General features: G+C 35.5%; 1 protein-coding gene across 1 annotated transcript; it reads left to right on the forward strand.

Moving 5' to 3' along the window:
* The first annotated feature begins 5,801 nt into the window (after positions 1-5,801).
* rhoub (ras homolog family member Ub) lies at positions 5,802-11,526 on the forward strand. Its single transcript, XM_051129854.1, has 3 exons — positions 5,802-6,185; positions 8,301-8,359; positions 10,878-11,526. The coding sequence occupies exons 1-3, from the start codon at positions 5,987-5,989 to the stop codon at positions 11,331-11,333; spliced, it is 714 nt and encodes a 237-aa protein (XP_050985811.1). The 5' UTR covers positions 5,802-5,986; the 3' UTR covers positions 11,334-11,526.
* The last annotated feature ends 9,108 nt before the right edge of the window (positions 11,527-20,634 follow it).

Here is a 20,634-nt window from a genome sequence, read left to right on the forward strand (position 1 = left end):
ACCACTAAGATACTTGAGCCGCCACTACAATAACAGCCCCTTGAGAGTTATCTGAATAAACATGGATGACTTCAATGAAGTAACAGCAGTGAAAATGAGAATGAGAGCTTTCTGAATCCAGTTCGCCTGCCAGAAATGTAACGCAGGACCAGTTTCCAAATGGGGTTTCTACTTCTGACAGTCTCGAAATAACGAATTGTGTTGGTGTGTGTGTATGCGTGGGCAGCTTGAGCCTCTTAACGTACCTAAGAGCTATTAAAACCACAATGTTATTTTCTTTTCCAATGTTTTGTTTCGTTGGTATCATTTCAGTGTTTGATTCAGTTTCATTTCCCATCAAAGCGAATCACTCCTGCCACCCTATACCAAAACTTGACTGCGCCACATACTTGACTGCTGACCTTTGTACAAAAACACATCAGCGGAATCACCATGTGGCTTATCACTGAGGTCAGCTGAGCTTTTGACCTCATGTGGCAGAATGAATCAGTCAACTATCTTTTGAATCATAACATTCCTAAAATAGTAAATGCCATTTCAAGGGGTTAATGGCTTAAATTTAGTTCGTTTGGCACATAAAATTATTGTATGACCTCAGAAGGCATGAAATATACTGTATGAGATATCTGGGCCACTTTTATGGTGCTCCAGAGAGAACAGTACATGACACCTTGGCCAAGCAGACGGTAAAGGTGACAGACGGTACTTCCATTTAAGACCCAAGACATATTCTAGGGACCAGAACAATGAGAAAGTAGTACACTTTAAGTAGCATACTTTAAAAAAAAATAAATAAAAAGAGTATTACGGAAATAAAATACTTCAAATATAGTTTAAAATGTACTGCCAAATGTACAATGACTTGGTAAACTTAAATATACTTGAATGTGATTTCTATGAAAACTTGTTTGTCATTTTTTAAAATATGTGACCCTGAACCACAAAAACAGTCATTCAGGTCAATTTGTTTTAAATTAAGATATAACTACTGTTATTTTTTTGAAACTGAGATTTGAAAATCTGGAATCTGAGGGTGCAAAAAAATCTAAATATTGAGAAAATCACCTGTAAAGTTGTCCAAAGCATATTACTGTTAAAAAATTAAGTTTTGAAATATTTAGAAATATTTACAGTAGGAAATTTACCAAGTATCTTCATGGAACATGATCTTTACTTAATACCCTAATGATTTTTGGCATATAAAATAGAATTTTGACCCATACAATGTATTTCTGGCTATTGCTACAAATATACCCGTGCTACTTAAGACTGGTTTTGTGGTCCAGGGTCACATATATTTGTAATTACACATTTGTAAAATATATTAACCTTATTAAAATATAGAATAACACTGCTGTAAAAATTCTAATCAAGCTTCTTATGTGTGCTTCATTATATTAGTCAATGCATTAAAATACGTGTACTTCTGTAATCACAACAAAAGATTTAAAATGTACTTTAAGGTAAAACCCTTAATTTGGGTTTTACTCTCAAATGGTCTTTTATTTGATTAGTACATTATTTGGAAGTGCAGTTTTTTAAAAATATTTTTAAGATTTTAAGTAGACTTCAAGTGAATAGCCACATGCTAACAGCTAACAACAACACTCTGAACAGGCTAGCATTTATTTGGTTTTTGCAAATAGTCTTTACATTTGTTACGATAACCTCTAGCTAAAATAGTGAATGACTTTGAATATTACTATCTGGTAAAATCATAATAAAAGAATAGGGGGAAAGCATGTGTATGACTGCTAACGGTCTACTAGATTCACCAATTACAGGTTGCCCTTTTGAATAAAGGCTCTGAATGCAATAATACTACAGTGTTTCCACAGGCCATTAAAAAATGGGCCATTTTACAATGAGGACTATCCATATAATAACCTTCTTCCCTCTGCACTCTTCCTGTTAATATCAGGAAGCCTTTAAGTCTTAAAAGGTTTAGACACAGGCCTGAGTGGATGCTGATACTTTGTTTTAGGCCAAAAGCATATACAAAAACTGGAACACACAAGACAGGATTACAATTTTTGGACCATCACTTTGTGCATGTCATGATAGTGACTGCTTGGGGCTTTCATACTTAAAGGGATAGTTCACCATTTTCTCCAAAAATTTAATTTCTGTCATTTAAGGTACAATAGGAGATGCAAAATGCAAACTTTAGCCTGATAGCACTAAAAGTGAATGTCCCACCCTCCCTGCAAATCGTTGTCCAAAGCGACGCGCCCTACGCACACAGACTAGACGACCAGAGACAACATTACTACAATACATTGTAACACCGAGTTGAAATGTTCACCAACTCAGACAGGAAAACTGCGTGGTGCTAATAATGCACGGGAGATGAGAAGATGGCGGATTTTCCCCGAGTTAATTTAAACCGCCTCACACGCCGACACACTCGTCCACATACATGGGGAACGAGCGAGGTAAAATGTACACAAGCATACATCCAACTCAGGTCAACATTTTGATTGGACGAACATTTCTTGCTATAGGGATGTGAAGAGACTTTCAACCAGCATAACAAAAAATGTTTCTGAAGACAATCACCTATTGCACCTCTAATTACTCACCCTCATGTCATTCCAAACCTTTAAGACCTTTGTTCGTCTTCAGAACACAAATTAAGATCAAATCCGAGAGCTCTCTGACCCTCCATAGACAGCAAGTTCCTACCATGGTCAAGACACAGAAATGCAGTAAGCACATCATTAAAATAGTTCATGTGTCATCAGTGGTTCATATGTAATTTTACTAAGCTATGAGACTACTTTTAGTGTGCAAAGAATACAAAAACAATGACTTTATTCAACAGTTCTTCTCCTGCCCATCACCCTAGCTCCATTATGGAGAATACCACAATGTAGTAGAAAACCTATGAAAGGGTTACGTTATTTAAAACACACACACACACACACACACACATCATTTTATGCATATTTTGGAATGTACAGAGCATCATCATTTAAATGATCTAAAATGGTTGCACTCAGTGAGCTACTGGTGCTACCTGTTGCTATATTTACCGCAACACAGCTCAGAATATAAAATACTGATACGATGACCACATTCCCTGCTGAAACAAACAAACAAAAAACAGCTAAAACCAGCCTAAGCTGGTTGGCTGGTTTTAGCTGGTCAGCCAGCCTGGTCATAGCTGGTCAGCAGGCTGGTATTAGAGGGGTTTTGGCCACTTCCTTAGCTGGCCAGGTTGGTCTTAGCTGGTCAGACTGGGAGATCAGCTGGAACAACCAGCTAAAACCAGCTATTTCCAGCTTAAACCAGCTAAGACCAGCCAACCAGCCTAGGCTGGGTCTAGCCATTCTTTTCTTTTTCAGCAGGGCTGTGATGAAGTAAAAAAGTAGTAACAGGTTGTGTCAGTCAATAGCTCACGAAGTGCAACTATTTTTTATCATCGAAATAATGGCGCCCTCCATTATTTAAAATATGTACAAAAAAATATTGATTTTTTAAAATAATGTAGCCTAAATATTTTATGGTTTTACTGCTACATATTTAGGTAAGATACATCATTACATTATATTAAGCCAATCAAGGGTTGCCTTTAAAAACACATCATAAAAATATCATAAAACTTATATACTGTCTTGTGTCCATGTTGGCTTGTGTCAGGCTTGCTGCAGGAAAACATGCATTACCTAATGTCCTCACCACTGAGCTACAGACAAATGTGACTTCAGAAACACAATTGGTTTTGCATTTATTTAAGCAGAATCGTTCTTTCTCATACAGTTCAATAACAAACTATGTCTTTTGAATATATAGCTCTGGTTTCATACAGTCAGTTTAATTCAATTTTAGTACATCACTAAACTGAACAGGTTAGAGTCAGATTAGAATATTGTAATCACTTCTGGAGTTTGTTCAGATGAGGTCACAGCTGACTGCTGTACTTTACCCAGAAATGTCCTGTCTTTAAGTGCAACTTTCCTCTGACCCCTGCCTTTCATCTGACCATAAAATCCTTTTCAGTGCTTATCACCTGATAGTATGGTTTAAAGTGATGATACCAATTACAGCAGATATGAAGCCTTAACTGGACAAGTAATCAATTTCAATGATACATTCTACATTCCAAATGGTGACTCAATAGCAATCATCTTCTATTACATATACAGAGTATGCTATCAGTCAAAGGTTTTCTAAAGAAGTCTCTTCTGTTCACCAAGCCTGCATTTATTTGATCCAAAGCAAAACAGTAATTTTTAAAAATATTTTTACTATTTAAAATAGTTTTTTTTATTATTATTATCAATATTTAAAACAGTTGAGTACATGTTTTTCAGGATTCTTTGAAGAATAGAAAGATCCAAAGATCAGCATTTATCTGAAATAAAAAGCTTTTGTAACATTATATATACCATTTAAAAGCTTGGATTCAGTTATAGAAATTAATACTTTTATTTAGCAAGGATGCTTTAAATTGATCAATTGATCAGTGATGATAAAGGCATTTAAAATGTTACAAAAGGTTTCTATTTCAGATAAATGCTGTTCTTCTGAGCTTTCTATTCATCAAAGAAACCTGAAAACATTCTACTCAGCTTTTTTCAACATAATAATAATAATAATAATAATAGATGTTTTTTCAGCAGCAAATCTAAATGATTTCTGAAGGATTATGTGACTGAAGTAATGCATTACATTTTAAAATATATTCAAACAGAAATCAGTTATTTTAAATAGCAAAGATATTTCAAAATGTTACTGTTTTTGCTCTACTTTGGATCAAATAAATGCAGGCTTGGTGAGCAGAAGAGACTTCTTTAAAGAAAAACATTAAAAATCTTATGTTCAACAACTTTTGACTGGTATGTAATATATGCTATGTTTTACTAACATATATTTACTACATCTATATATAGACTCATAGACTCAAGTAAAAAGTACTTAATGATATTGTTTGTCCGTTACGTGGCATCACTTCGTTTCAAAATATGTATACTTATTGTGCATTAATTTCTCAAAATAAATTATAAGTAGCACAATTGTAAATATTGACCACTAGGTGGCAGAAAAGCTCAGTTTAATACCAAGTCGCCAAACGCAGAAGGTAAATGTGATCAATCAGATGTAAAATAACAGCACATTATGCAATTCTACTCCTAACGTCTAATACAAATTATTATTAAAGTGTGTAAATATTAACTGCTCAGTTTAACAAAAACTGATCTGTTATATTTTAGAAACGCAACGTTTTATTTATTTGTTTATTTATTTTTTTTATAATCAACCTTTTTTTGTTAGCCACATTTAACATTCAGAATTTGCACATTTTCCTGTTAGATTAATATTTAAAATGACTTTTTAATGTAACTAAGTTTACAAATCCCTTAAAGTAGAACAGGTGCTCTCAGACCTCGAAAGAACCTTTGCAGTGTTTTAATCTTAAAATAATTTTTGTGAAAATAAAAAGATGCATTGAACAAAAAGAAAACATTACCTTTCATCAAAGTTAAAATGCTACGAAGCCACTATTTAATATGACTGCTTATGCTTGCAATAAATAACACATTTATTTAAAATGTATGACATTATAGCAAAAAGAGCCAGTGTCATATAAAACTGTTAAAATAGGAGAGCTACTCTGAAGCTAAAGTACCAACATCCTAATTATTCGTTTTTAACACACAAACTTGCTGTTGTTTCTAGTGGGACAAGCGTTCATGAATATGCTGAAGCAGCCACGTGAGAAGGGAGGAGCTAGTCAAATGAAGGTTGACTATAAAAGCTGCCTCTCTCACTTCTCACCCAGCTGTTGTAGATGCTGCCAGACTGTAGTTTCTGTGGAGATACTGAGTTTTTTTGACGGTTTGCGCGCACTGCACCGGATCAAGCGCATTTACGCAGTGCTCGTAGAGCCCAGTCGTTATAGAGTGCTCTTATTGATGGTTTTTTCCTGGGTCACTCCATCAGGAGTGTGCGATTCACCTGCGGTCCGGTCGAGCAGCGCGTCATGGATTACAGTAACCTGATGGCGCCTCCGGTGCCGCCACACAAACCCAGATCCCCCCGGCCTTCAGACTGCCAGGGACGCCTGTTGAAGTGCGTGTTTCTCGGGGACGGAGCTGTGGGAAAAACCAGCCTCATTGTCAGCTACACAACCAATGGATATCCAACGAAATACGTCCCGACAGCGTTTGACGACTTCTCAGGTGAGTCTTGGAATTCGTAATAGCGCGTTGCAGCGAGATTTTCACAGAAACAACTTCACTTTTCCAACAGTTTTGTAAGTGACGTTTACCTTTTTGCATAAACCTCTAATTTTAAAGTGATTTTCAGTGGATGTATGAGTTTTCCACAAGTTCAAACAGGTGTTTTAGCAAAGAAACCATAAATGAAGTTTATCACTAACATGTCAGGCGTTTAAACTAAAATAAAGCCTGTGTGATGTTGAATTCGTAACTGGTATGAGCATGGACGCAATTAATGTTTGACCACGAAATTCAAGACTGAATTTGATTACTGATTTTATTAGTTTTTATAAATATCTGGTTGTGTTGACAAAAAGTAGCAATGCAGTTGTCCAAACTTGGGCCCGTAACGTTACATTTTTAGTCCCATACATTTTCAGTGGAGCCTAAAGCGGCGCTTTAGTCTCATTTCGTAGTACTATAACAGTTTTCAATCAAAGAAGTGTTTCATAATTTGTGAATGGACCTCAAACAAGAGCCAGTCAGTGGTCAGATCCCACAAGCATGTCTTTGTAATTAGAAAGCCCTTACGCAAAAATGCCTGACCTGAAAATCTGGCCCCTAAAATCCGTTGGGTCCATTTGTTTGAATCTGTAAGCAGATATTGTGTGCTGGAGCCTGTGATGATGTCACACTCACTCTCTCCATGGAAGCAGATCAGAAATCTCGGCACTGATTTGAGCGCAGTTACGCAATTCAACAGGTGCCACTTTGAGGGGGAAGGGGCTGAATTAAAGGCAGATCATATGACGGGGATTTGGAGACAATTACACAATAGGCGCTTGACGGGCAGAACACTTTGAAGTGGCAAACCATCGCCAGGGCCTCAGTGTTACTGTGTTTCACGAGATCACTTTACCGTGGCATGTTGGAACAAACATTCTCACAGGTTTTAACAGCATGTACAGTCATTTGAACATGCAAAGTGTGAAATGCTGAGCTGTTTGAGCTGCACTAGCCTCAATTATATCTTGGCTGTTGATTAACTTGTTAATGGGGCTGTATAAAATGTAGTAATAATAATAATAACAACAATAATAATAATAACAATAATAAAAAGACATTAAGATTATTTTATTACACACTAATATTATTATTATTATTGTTATTATTATTATTATTATTATTATAAATTAAGGATAATAAGAATAATTATCATTGTTATTATTATTATTAAATAGCCTTTGTTTATATTATGATTTTTACTTCACAGACTGTTGTTTGAAAAAAAAAAAAAAACTTTTATTGTTAATACTAATGATTTTATTATTATTAAAAATAATTAAATAAAATAATAGAAATAATAAAGTAATTTTATTACACAGTAATATTTAAAAAAATATTATTATTATTATTGTTGTTGTTATAGAATAAGAATAATAAGCATAACTGCTATCATTGTTATTATTAAAGATCCTTTGTTTATATTAGATTATTACTTTACAGACTGAAATAATGATAGTGATAATAATAATTTTATTTTTATTATTAATAATGATTTGACTATTAATTATAATGATAAACAGTTATTATGATTATTTTATTACACATTATTATTATGACTATTATTATTATTATTGTCAATTATGATTATTATTATTACATAGATAATAAAAGGATAATAAGAATAATAGTTATTATTATTATTATTATTATTATTATTTGAGATTAATTACAAAAAATTACACACTGAAAATAAAAGTAATAAAAAAACAATATTAATCAGTATTATTATTATTATTATTATTATTATTATTATTGTCTTATATTACGATTTTATTACAAAAAGATATTTGAAAATTAAAAAATATATATATTTATATTTATATTATGTGTGTGTGTGTGTGTGTGTGTGTAAGAGAAAGTGTACATCTTAGCTCTGTAATTAAATATTAAAATAAACTTGTAAATGTTAAAACCTCTTTAAAAAAAGCTTAAATCGTTCATTTAAGTGCATAAAGTCCAGTGAAGTTGTGTTTGTTCACATTGTCAGGTGACTAAATGGAAACAGGTGTGTGTTGGCAGTAAAATGACTCATCCTTTCCCTCTTTTTTTTTTTTTTTTTTTTTTTTCCAGCGGTCGTACAGGTGGACGGACAACCAGTCAGACTGCAGCTTTGTGACACCGCAGGACAGGTAAGAGTCCTGCACCACTTGCGTCCTCCTAGTTTCATAACACAACTATCTGATGCTCATTGCATAATGTTGATTTCTATTCATTTCAAATCAACCCCAGAGAACTATGTTAGATCTAATTAGATCTTTTTGTTTGGAGTTGGCGTTTCTGTCACTCTCTGGAACCATGATTTGGAAATTGGAACACAAAGTGATTGCACAACAAAATCTTAGCAATTAGAATGGGGACGTCATGCTGTGAGGAAATCGTAAAAAGAGCGAAAAGAACAATCCTCAAGCTATTGGCACTTTAGTCATTGGATCTCCCTCTTGCTTTCTGAGCCATGCAGGCTTGGACAGGGTACTGTGTAACCAGCGGTTTTGCCTCCAAGTGATGTTTCTGATGCCAAATGTTTTTCAGCACTGATTGTTTTCACTCTGCAGTTGTGTAACTACCTTCACATATCGCTGAACATAATTTGAAAAGGCCCCTGGCTGTACATTCATTTTGATTTCCACACTGGAATATTATATTGTCTCATTGTAGGGTTATGTTTAAGGCTTTGAACCTCAGAAACTGACACTCCTTTGTCATGCATTACATGAGTTAACAAATAAATGACTCTACCCTCTTTGTACATAACTAATAATCCCTTTACACAACCATGCAGAGGCAAGCTCAGGCAAACACGGGAAGATAAGAATTCAGTTTTCCAGTCATAGTACGGCAGGCTTTCATATAGATTTCAAAGAGAAAGAACAAATGCACTTTGCCCAAAGTGGAGAAACAAAGGCTGGTATGACAAAAGTCTACTGCTTTCAGCCTGTTTGGATGTACTTCCATTATGTTGTGCAGGTGTCTGTGTCAACAAAAGAAAACAGGCATTGTTTGATATTGATAAAGTCCTTCAGGCGACATCTGTGCGCCAGTAAATCATCGTCTGAGTGATATTAAGTGCTTTTTAATGACATAATTAAGTGATAATTGTTGGGCTGGGTGATATGACTATATATATATATATATATGGCTGAAGCATATTACTGTAAAACTGAAATTATACAGTATCAAGTGTTAATGCTGTTGCATTTATTTAGGAAAAACAGTAATATTGCAAAATATTATTACAATTTAAAATAACTGTTTTCTATTTTAATATCCTTTGATGCAAGCTAAATTGTCATTAGCCATTACTCCAGTCTTCAGTGTCACATGATCCTTCAGAAATTATTTAATATGCTTATAGATTATATAACAGTTTTGCTACTTAATATTTTTTTGTAAATGTGATACTTTTTCGGGAATTCTTTGATGAACAAAAAGTTCAAAAGAACAGCATTTATTTAAATAGAAATCTTTTTTTAAAATAGAAAGTTTTTACTATCACGTTTTATCAATTTAACACATTATTGCTAAATAAAATATTGAAAATTAATATTTGAAATTTCTTTCAAAAAAGAAATACATTTACTGACCCCAAACTTTTGAATAGTAGTGTTTGTTGTTATAACAACTTATTTTATTATTTTTTTTAACAAATAAATAAATAAATAAATAAATGAAAAAGCAGCACAACTTTTCCCAACATTGATAATAAATCATATTACAACAATTTCTGAAGGAAATATATGTGTGACACTGAAGACTTGAGTAATGGCTGCTGAAAATTTAGCTTTGCATCACAGAATAAATTGTATTTTAAAGTGTATTAAATTTAAAAACTGTTATTTTAAATTGCAATAATATTTTACAATTACATTTTTTCTCTGTATTTTTGATCAATAAATGCTGTTGATGAGCATCAGAAATGTCTTTAAAAAAACATCAAAAATCTTACTGATTCCCAACTTTTGAACTGCAGTTTACTTGTTGTATAATTTCTACATGCAGTAAAATAACAATTACACTAACAAACATAAATTAAAGTAGATTCAAAAGCACAAATTCATGTGCATTCAGTAAGATTAATATGTGATAACCTTAAATATGTACAAGTAAATATAACAATATAAAAAATAGCATTTCAGCAGCATTTATTTATTTACTTACAACATTGTATATTTGTTAGCAGTATAGATTTACCCAGATTTTTCTTTTATCATGTCTCACATTTCATCTAAATCTTATTGTTTCATAACGAAAAGCAGACGTAGCATAGACATTAAAAAGGTTTGGTGTTCTTATCTCTCAAGCTTAATTGGTGTTCTCAAAGTTGTGTGGAGGCCCTGCTCAACAGCTCAACAGATTTATACTTTCAATTCACTGTGCAGGCACAGGGTGTGCCAGAGTTGAAAACTTTGGCCGAGTTTAAAAGATTAAAGCGTGCACTGCGTGTTCCACATGCAATGTTCTTTGTGAGCGCCAACCTATAATTTCACTTAATTGCTTCAGGGAATTATAAAACACCCCAAGAGCTAGTTAAAAGTTTTATTATTTCAAATAACAATTTGGAATCCCGCAAATGATTTTTGAGAAGGCTTCATGAGGCCTCGTGTTACGAAACCCTCAGTAACGATGCACTTTTCTCTTTTTCACTCTCAGGACGAATTCGATAAGTTGCGTCACTTCTGCTACACGCGGACCGACGTCCTCCTCCTGTGCTTCAGCGTCGTCAGCCCCGCATCCTTCCAGAACATCGGTGAAAAATGGGTGCCGGAGATCCGCCGCCGTTGTCCGCTCACACCCGTGCTGTTGGTGGGCACGCAGTGCGACCTACGGCAAGACGTCAAGGTCCTCATCGAACTGGCGCGGCGTCGAGAGCGACCCGTCCTGGAAGAGGATGCCCGCACCCTGGCGGACAAAATAGGAGCGGTTGCCTACATAGAATGCTCCTCTCTCACACAGAAAAACCTTAAGGAGGTGTTTGACGCCGCTATCTCTGTCGGGCTCCGACACTCTGACCGAAGAGCCAGGCGAGAACGAAAAGTCCACAGTACTGCTGATAAAATGAAAATGCTCTCAAAGTCGTGGTGGAAGAAATATATCTGCATTCAGTAGCAACTGATCTTCTGAGGCATGAACAACGTGATAAACTCTTGTTTAGCATCACGCTCGTCAAGTGGATCAACAAAGGACATTGTTGCTACTGTAAGGACAATGTGAATGGTTGCAGAAGGTGCAGCTAGCTTCCCAGTAACCAAAGTTTACTGTATGGAGGGCCGTCACTAAAAGTCACAGGACCCATGATAAAGATTGTCCACCCTGGGGCCATTGAGCAGGCATAGAGGACCTTATTAGCTGTTTCCATCCACGTATTTCATGCAAATTTTGGTATGTTGCATAAACACTAGATGGAAATTACATAAAAGTTGTGCGTAAAGTCTTAAAGGGGTCATCGGATGCAAAATTCACTTTTACATGTTGTTTGAACATAAATGTGTGTTGGCAGGGTGTGTACACATCTACCCTATAATGATAAAAATCCACCCAGTGTTCTTTTTCATCTCTATAAATAATATCCCCTTTCTCAAATGAAGCCATTCTCAGTTTCTTGTCTATGTGACATCACACAGGCCAAGGCCACTCCCACGATAGTTGATTGACACGGCCGTCTTACCTTAGACCTGCCCTGAGTGAGCTGTAACAGTCCGCCATTGTGTCGACTTTGATGCAGGTGTAGACAAGAATGGCTCCTAAAGGATTGAGGTGTTTTGTTGATGGATGTAGTTATGAACATAGCAATCCTCATTTACTCATTTACCGACATCTGAGCTGCTGAAGATGCAGTGAACTACGTTTGTTTTTGAAGGTATTGCACCCCTGGATCTACCTAAATGAGTCTATGTTTATGCAAATCATTCATGATTCAGCTTCACCTATAGAAGAAGGTTTTTTTATGAATCTTTGCAAGTCATCTTTCCTAATAATGTGCTATTTAGCAAGTTCTGCGGCTTAAGTAAACAGTGCTGCCCATCACCCCATGGAAGAGAGGGGCGGGGTGAGCAGAGCTCATTAGCATTTAAAGGGACATACAACAAAACAGGTTGCTGTAAACAGGGCTGATTTCGACAAGGTAAAAAGGATGTTTTTTACCCTACCACTAAGAAATTTAAACCAAAGCATGATATAGACTTTTCATTAAGACCCTAAAGAAAAGGGCATCCGATGACCCCTTTAAAATTTGAGAAAATATGCACAGACTATAATGCATTTGCGAATAAATTCTTGGTTGCGCAACAAAAAAGTGCCTCAGCATGTTGTGTGACTGGATAACTGGACTAGCCAGCGGACCAGTTTCGTTGCACATCATCTAAAATATCGTTTCGTCATTTTAAAATATCTGAAGTCTGTCAAGATTTGGTATAATTATCTCCCAGAATTATCTCACATGATTGTCTTCCCAAACATAAAGCTTCCGCCTAATGCAAGATAACATGAAAACGCATATAGCGTATGGCGCAAGTTATTACAAAGGAAAAAAGAGTCCCTGGCTTCTATGGTTTTGGCAACTTTTAATATTTTATTACTGATACTTTGCACCAGTTTCCCAAGAAGTGACTATTTTGTTCTCTGGAACACATGGTATTTTATTTGCAAACGTTTTATGCAATATTCCAGTCGAATTTGCAACTTTAGATGGAAACATTGCTACTTAGTCCCTCCATAACAAAACCTGGGACAATGTTTAAACTGCGCTCCGGTGAACAACCCCGACTGTACAGTATGAACATTTGAAATGGCTCAACTGGATAGTGAACAACACTGTTGACCTCTTCCGCAGCCAAAACCCTCGGTTTATGGTTTTAAAAATCATCTACTGCTTTTACTTTTATAACCAAATACAGTTTCACAGTTTCTATTTATTTACCCATGTCTTCTACCTAAATAATGCATAAATGCATGAATAGAAAATTATGTGACCACGTTAATGATGCTAGCATGCTAACACTGGTGATTAAGCCCCTTTTTGTTTGTTTAACCTCCGTGTCTGAGGTCACAAAGGCGGTTTTATAGTAGGCCTCTGGCCATTTACACCCACTCCAAGTGGTCCCATCTTGCTGAAGTGTTCAGTCTGTAACTGAACCTACTTGTACCTCCACCTTATGATCGTTTTGATGGCCAAAAATTAAAGTGTAATTGACTCTTCTGTCCTGGTTAACACAATCTTGCCTTTGAAACAGGAAATGGATGGTGTTAAGTGAATTCTTGTGTACTGTTAGTCACAGAAAGTCACAGAACCGCATTACCTTTGTATGCCATACAGTGCATTGCACTTGTGATCTCTTGCTAATCCCTATTGCGGTCTCTTTACGTTTGATTTGATCAACACTAACGTGCCATGTTGTAAAAACTCTTGTACAAAATTCTTTGGCTATGTGTCCTTCTGTTTAACCAGCAGTGATGGAGATGATCAGCCAATGAGATGTTGAATTTGCTTCTCATTATTCAGAAGCCCAATCAGAGTCATTCAGAGATATGCCACAAATGACAGAGCGCAACAGTAGGGTTCAGGAAGTAAAAATCCCATTAGTTTTCCCAACATATCACTCAAAATTAAAATTCTTTCTGTACAGTTAGGATTTCTGTAGAATCAATATTTTAACTGCCAAATTCCCACTTAAACAGTAACTTTGTATTTATAGTGTGCAGTTCATTCCAAATTCTATTTTGTTTTATTATTTTTTTCTTTAAGCTGGAATGTTTGGTTCAATTATTTTAAATGCTTCTTTATTTTATTTTCTGTTGCATTATTATTTGATATTTAAAAAAAAAAAATTAACTCTGAGTGGGAAAATGCTTTGGGAAAATACTTCTGGAACCAAGGACTTACAAAGCGGTTGGTCACTGTTGCGCTCCTTACAGCCACACATAAGGAAGTGGCCTCTGTTCTTTATGTACTTTATTGCCGCCACGATAACACTATCAGGGTAATCTACTTTTAGATTTATACATTTTATGATTGCATTTAAATTGATCCTACTCTATAAACACTCTTGTTTATGGTACCATGTGTATGAATGTTTTGGTTGCCGACTGCTATCCATGTTTTCCATGGAAAATAAATGTGACATAACTAAAACCTGGCTTTGTTTCTTTCAAATGAATCTTATGTCTGCCTGTAGCTGCTTGCATTACAGTTCCCAGATAGCACATGTACGTCTACAAGATATGTTAAAGATCACTTGATCTGGAAAACATCTGCTGTGTGCAAACATCTGATAGAGGTCTGTAAGATGTCAGTTTTACATCAGTTCTAAATCATAAACATCTAAAAGACATCTAATAGACGTCTATTTGATATCTGATAGGAAACTAACTATAGACGTATTTCTAAAAAAATATGACTTCCAGATGTAAATGCAGACGTCAAATAGACGTCTCTGTGATGTATGTGTGCTATCAGGGTTAACGTTCAATAAAATCACCTACAACAGCACCATTTATAACCAAGAGCATATTGGGTTATTATTTTGCTTTCATGATGACTTTTACCCTTGTATGGTGTTTGGGTCTGTGGGACCCATTTTCACTTTTTGTCAAAAGAAAAACGATACGATAAATTCTTTTTTTCAAGCTCATACACTGTAAAAAACAATTTGTTGAGTTAACAAAATAATTTGTAACCTGGCTGCCTTAAAATTTTACGTTCAGTCAACTCAAAAAAAGTTGTTAAATTAGTGACAACTTAGATATTAGATTTGAATCAACTTAAAATTTTAAGGCAGCTGGGTTACTTACCCATCTGTTAAGTTTAGCAAACACAAATATCTAAGTTGTTACTTAGTACAACTTAACATTTCAAGTTGACTAAACATATTTGAGTTGACTGAACTTAAAATTTTAAGGCAACAGGGTAACAAATTATTTTAAGCTGACTTAACAAATAGTGTTTTTTATTTTTTACAGTGTACTCATTGGCCTTGGCTCATTTTCTGTGAAGAACATACATCAGAACAAATTTTCAGTGACCACTGTACACCCCCCCTACACACTTATGTTACATACAGGATGTTCGGGTCCACTGGACCCGGGGCTAATAAAAGAGTGGAAATTTTAGGTCCTGTGTAACTTCACTCTGTCCCTCTATTGTCTGGGCCTGCTATTAGTATGTGTATGTGTGAGTATGTGTGTGAGAGAGAGTCTGTGAGAGCGTGAGTGTAAGTGTGAGTTGTGTGCTTCTGCACAAGGCTGTAACACTTTAATTCAGAAATGTGATCTAACAAAGGAAAAGGGCTAATATCAGTCATACATTCTGTTTATATCGCTTGTAATTGGGATGAAATAAAATCTGTTGAGTATTTTAACATACATTTTTTAATTGTGTTGAATTAGACCCATGAACACTAGCTAAGTAACAAAAATATGAACACCGTACAAGGCTTAAGGGTGTGTTCACATATGTTTGGTTTGATTAAAATGAACTCTGGTGCGATTGCTCTGTTAGTGCGGTCCATGAACGCTGCCATTCAAGCTCTGGTGCGCACCAAACAAGCGGACCGAGGCTGCTAAAAAGATGGGTCTCGGTCCACTTCCAAATGAACTTTGGTGCGGTTGGAGTGAAATATGAATGCAACACAAACCAAATAGTTCTAAACAAACCAAAAACAGGATGTAATGACAAGATGCGACGCTATGCGATGATTTCAGGAAGGGAACAAGAGGCTTATCCAAAACAAGTGAGCAGAGGGCAAACGTGGAGTAACCAGGAAGTAAAGTGCCTTTTATGAGCTCTTTGTGAGTTTGCAGGTGGTGACAATAAAATCATATGTACACAGAACAATGAGAGTGCTTAGTCCAGCAAACGGCATTAGGTGTATTTGACTTTAAGCGTTATTCGGTAAGTCCCGTCAAGAAATATACGTCATTCAACCTGATCCCGAATCTTATTGTGAATGCATCACTACGCCTTTAGGTTCATTATCTTTAGGTTCACTGTCAAAAATGCCAGTGTGAACGCTAAGCAGACCAGGACCAAATGTGTCATTTTCCTTTTTGGTCCAGACCAAATGAACAAAACAAACCGAAAGTGTGAACACACCCTAAAATGCAATACCTCAGTAATAGCTTTGATAAACTATATCTGATAAGGGCATGTTTTTTGCAAAGAGACCATTAGAAATCAACTTTGCGTAATAACATTGTGGAGTCACAACCTTGCTGAGAAAACAATAGAAAACATCACAGAATTGGTAATCGCTTTACAGGTTATAATGGGAATTGATTTTAATGGAAATTGTAATGGTGCCTGTTGGTCTCTAATGGTAATTGGTCGCCTTCTATTGGTGGCTTGTTAAAACCACTAAATCCTAGTGGAGTATGTCTCAAAACACACTACACGAAACCATTATTTAATGGTTTTAAAAGTCGATGGTTTGTACAGTTTGTAATGGTATCTGTAGTGGAAACCATTTGAATTTCTGTGATGTTTTTTTTTTTTCAGCAGGGAAAGTTGGGGGGAAAAAAATTGTTGATCTGAGAAGGAACATTGTAGCATTTTAATGATTAGAATGTTAGCTATTCCAAGTGAGCATCAAAGACACTGATTGCACTTCCTTGAGAGATGTTATCAGAGTAGTAACTTTCATGCTACCCAACCAAATTACACGCCAATAGCTAAACAACAAAGTAAATCACAAAACCTGCTCATAGCATACGACTTGTTTGGTCTAACACAGAGAGTCTTGAATGGACCGGTCTAAAGTAGAAAGATTCTGCACTGAAACTTGATTTCTTCCTACTCTTCACGAAGTGAATATATAGAATATACTATATAGAGTAGCTGGCTGTTGACAGCCAGACAGAGTAGTGAAAAAACACAAAGAACATGAGTGTTTGCACCATAGAAATGTTCTATTTTGTAATAAATCTGTAAGAAATCTGACTGGTAATATTAGCTATCTAGCTAAGCAGTATATAGGGTAGACAGGAGAGAGTGGGGTAAGTTGAGCCAGTGGGTAAGTTGACCTACCCCCTGTATCTTGGCAACTGTACACTTTTACTGTCATGTGACCATGAAGACTGTGAAAAGGAGAAACACATGAGAGGAGTGGAAGGCACCCATTTACCTTAAAAACATTTACCTGTTTTTGGCTCGTCAATGTAAAATTTTAGCGTAACAGATGTAATGGTTACATGGTTACATCAAAGCAAATTTATCCAGGTATAAAAATATTTATGATGCATATAGGTGATTTAGCAACATGCATCATTTAGCTAAATATTAGCCTGAATTGGTAAGCTAGCTAGTTTTTTTTTTTCCTCTCCAAAATGCCAGTTATGGGGCAAAGTGAGCCAACATTGTAACTTATCCCATCATAAGGCACTGAAGTTAAGTTAAATCTCTGAAGTGTAAACTGCTCTTTTAATGTGATATTACGTAACTAGTTTAGTTTATCATATACATATTATTTATTGTTTATTTGTAGGGACAGTGTACAACTCTTTCTCTGAGAACTAGGAGATGCTTTTCTTCACATTATAATCAAATATACCTTTCCCCCTGTAGTCCCTAATGGTCTGTTCAACATTGCAGGAGAGCTACCATGCCAAGAATCTTTTGACTAAAATGTTTAATAGTTTCAGTGACATTTATTCCTTCATTCTAATTCAGTTCTTATTTCATTTTACTCAACAAACTCTCTGTTTAGTCTGTTTTTGGGAATGTTAAAACTTTGGTGTTCAACATATTGTTTCAGAAATGTTTCAGAAGACTGAAAATTAAACTTTGTTTGATTTTGGTTTTATTTTGTTTAAGTTAGCTTTAAGAAATATGATTGTTAAGTTAAAATTTCACATGGGTTTGAATCAGCTTCAGTAAGATGGTCAGTTTTCACACAGATAGTTCATCTTACCCACTGACTCGGGACAACTTACCCCTAACCTGGGGCAAATTGAGCCACAGGGACACTTTTTTATAAGAAGCCATAATTTTAGAACACTTCGTCATAGATACATTCTGATAATTTAAAATAATAGGAAACATCCTGATACTTTCATTGTACTTCTACCCTATTTTCCCTTATTTTGAGGACCACTTAAGCAAAAATGGCTCATCTTACCCCACTCTCCCCTAAAGTTAGTAGAGACCGTTTCTAAAAACTGCATTAACATTAGTAAGCATTTAGATAATTTGCACTATTAAGAGAACATTAAAAAGGAATTATCCAATTGTTAAAACCTCAATGCTAATGGTTGTAACGTAAGCTAATTCCAATGTTTATTAAAATTTTAATACTATTACAATAAGAAGGTTGAGTATTGATCATTTTAGAGTTAGTACTTTGGTTTTTGATGTTGGCTTGATTTAAAATGTTATTCATAACATAATTATTTGAGCTGGATGACTTTAATAATGCAGGTCACTTCGCCACATAAGGATAAGTTTCTAAAAGAGAACTTGCAGCCTTTTTCTGGTTGAGCGCAACCAGATAAAATTCTGATTATAATTATGTCTGCAACAGTCTCACAGTAACCCGTCATTAGAAGGATTTGTTTTGTCTCTCAGGAAAGCCAACTGCGCAGACAACAGCTTCAGTGAACACAGTCTGTGCCTAGCTTAGCATAACTAGCATTTCACTCTGGAATAAACAACAGTTACTCTTAAACCATAATGTGTACTTTTACAACGCAAGATAGCCAATTTGATATGGTAGTGCTCAGACGGTCTTGTGGTCGAAAAAATCACAGCATGCTCTACAAATGCTAAAAGAAAATAGGATTTTCAATAAACGTCCCTTAAGGTCCCTAAAGAAACAACATTTCATAACCATCACATAGCGAAAAAAGGTTATGTTGTGGATGAAATCACTTTCGCAAGAGTCTTTGAATGAACAATAGCAGACTTGAACGCACACCATGTGACCTTGGTGTGACCAATGCATGCTTAGTCAATCATCTTTGGGTTATGAACCCATTTCACACATCTTATGTAATTCTGGGAACATTTAGGTAACTGAAAGCCTGAACTTTGACATATCCTGAAATGGACTTTGGTAATAAGTTATGGCGACTTGATGTCGTGGTTGGATTCTGTCACTGTGGTATGACAATAATACGATTCCAGAGATGACAAGAGATTAACAGCACATTGGTGCAAGTTCTTTCTGCCTATTGATGTGATTTGTTCTGGAAGGTGCGTGTAATTTTGCACAGCCTGAAGTCCTTTGTAATGTGTGTGTGACGCAATATGTCGGGGCCCCTTTAGCGGGAAGGCTGATAGGATTAAATCCAACAGTGGTGTGGTCTCATTTGAAGCACTGACACAAATCTGCTTTTAATGTACGTCTGGAGGCTTGAGGGCACATTGCTTAAGATAAATTAAATTTCATTACACACATAGTGATGGTTTCTAAATACCACAATGTTGGTTTCTAAAGGCCAAATCATTTCCTGCAATAATTAGTGGTGTTTGCAAAGGCAAGCATCATTATTAGAATCACTCATATTTAGGTTTAAAAGTTTAGAACAAAAACATTAAATCAAATGGAACAAATTATGATAAAATGTCGGTCGTCATTTACTCACTTTGATGTCGCTCCAAACCTGTGTAGCTTTTAAGATGATGAGAACGTAAAAAAAAATTTTCATTACGTGTGTGTGAATGGTGAACCAAAAATCATCATTGTGTGAACGGCTCCTAAAGGGTGGTAATTTTTGCATTCAAAACCACAAAACATAGAGCAGTGGAAGGGAAAAAACTCAATGTCTAGAAATGTAAGACACTGCAGAAGACACTAGACACATCTGCATTAGTCAAATGTGTCTGTCCATTGCATGTTTACATAGAAAAACAATGGAAAAGCGATATGCAAATTGTGAGGCGTAGACCTCTGGAATAATTTTTTATTACTTTTTTAAGTCCAGCTTTTAACTTAAGAGCTGCAAGACACACTGCAAAAGACACAGGTGCAATGTCCATCTATCATCTCCTTACATAGAAAAACAATGGAAATGCGAAATGAAAAAATGTGTTTTATGTCATCAAATGTCTGTGGTTTTTGTATGAAGAATAGCATAAGGACTTACAGTCAGTAAAATGATAGTTCTCCCAAAAGTCATCATTTACTCACCTTGTTGTTGCATCTGTTTACAAACCTGTCTGACTTTTGTTCTTTTGCAACACACAAAAGAAGAGTAAGCAAAGAAAATTAAAGTCCAAACCATTTTGGACCCCGTTAACTTTCACTATGTGGACCAAAAACATTCCATTTGCTTGCATTTTCTTCAGTAAAAGTAAAAAATCTAGTTATTTAAACCTGTCATCATGTTTAAGAAGCTTTTTGGAGCTGAGCCAGACTTCAGCGTTTCTGCAGTGACTTAATGTTGATATGATTGTTTGATAATCCCTGATAAACTGCTC

This window comes from Labeo rohita, chromosome 15 (genome assembly GCF_022985175.1).
Source record: "Labeo rohita strain BAU-BD-2019 chromosome 15, IGBB_LRoh.1.0, whole genome shotgun sequence".
NCBI lineage: Eukaryota > Metazoa > Chordata > Actinopteri > Cypriniformes > Cyprinidae > Labeo > Labeo rohita.

Excerpts from the sequence above, each read along its gene's own strand:
- rhoub (XM_051129854.1), top strand. The coding sequence starts at position 5,987 with ATGGATTACAGTAACCTGATGGCGCCTCCGGTGCCGCCACACAAACCC. Across the intron at positions 6,186-8,300 it reads AGCGTTTGACGACTTCTCAG|CGGTCGTACAGGTGGACGGA; the intron begins GTGAGTCTTGGA and ends TTTTTTTTCCAG. Across the intron at positions 8,360-10,877 it reads TTTGTGACACCGCAGGACAG|GACGAATTCGATAAGTTGCG; the intron begins GTAAGAGTCCTG and ends TTTCACTCTCAG.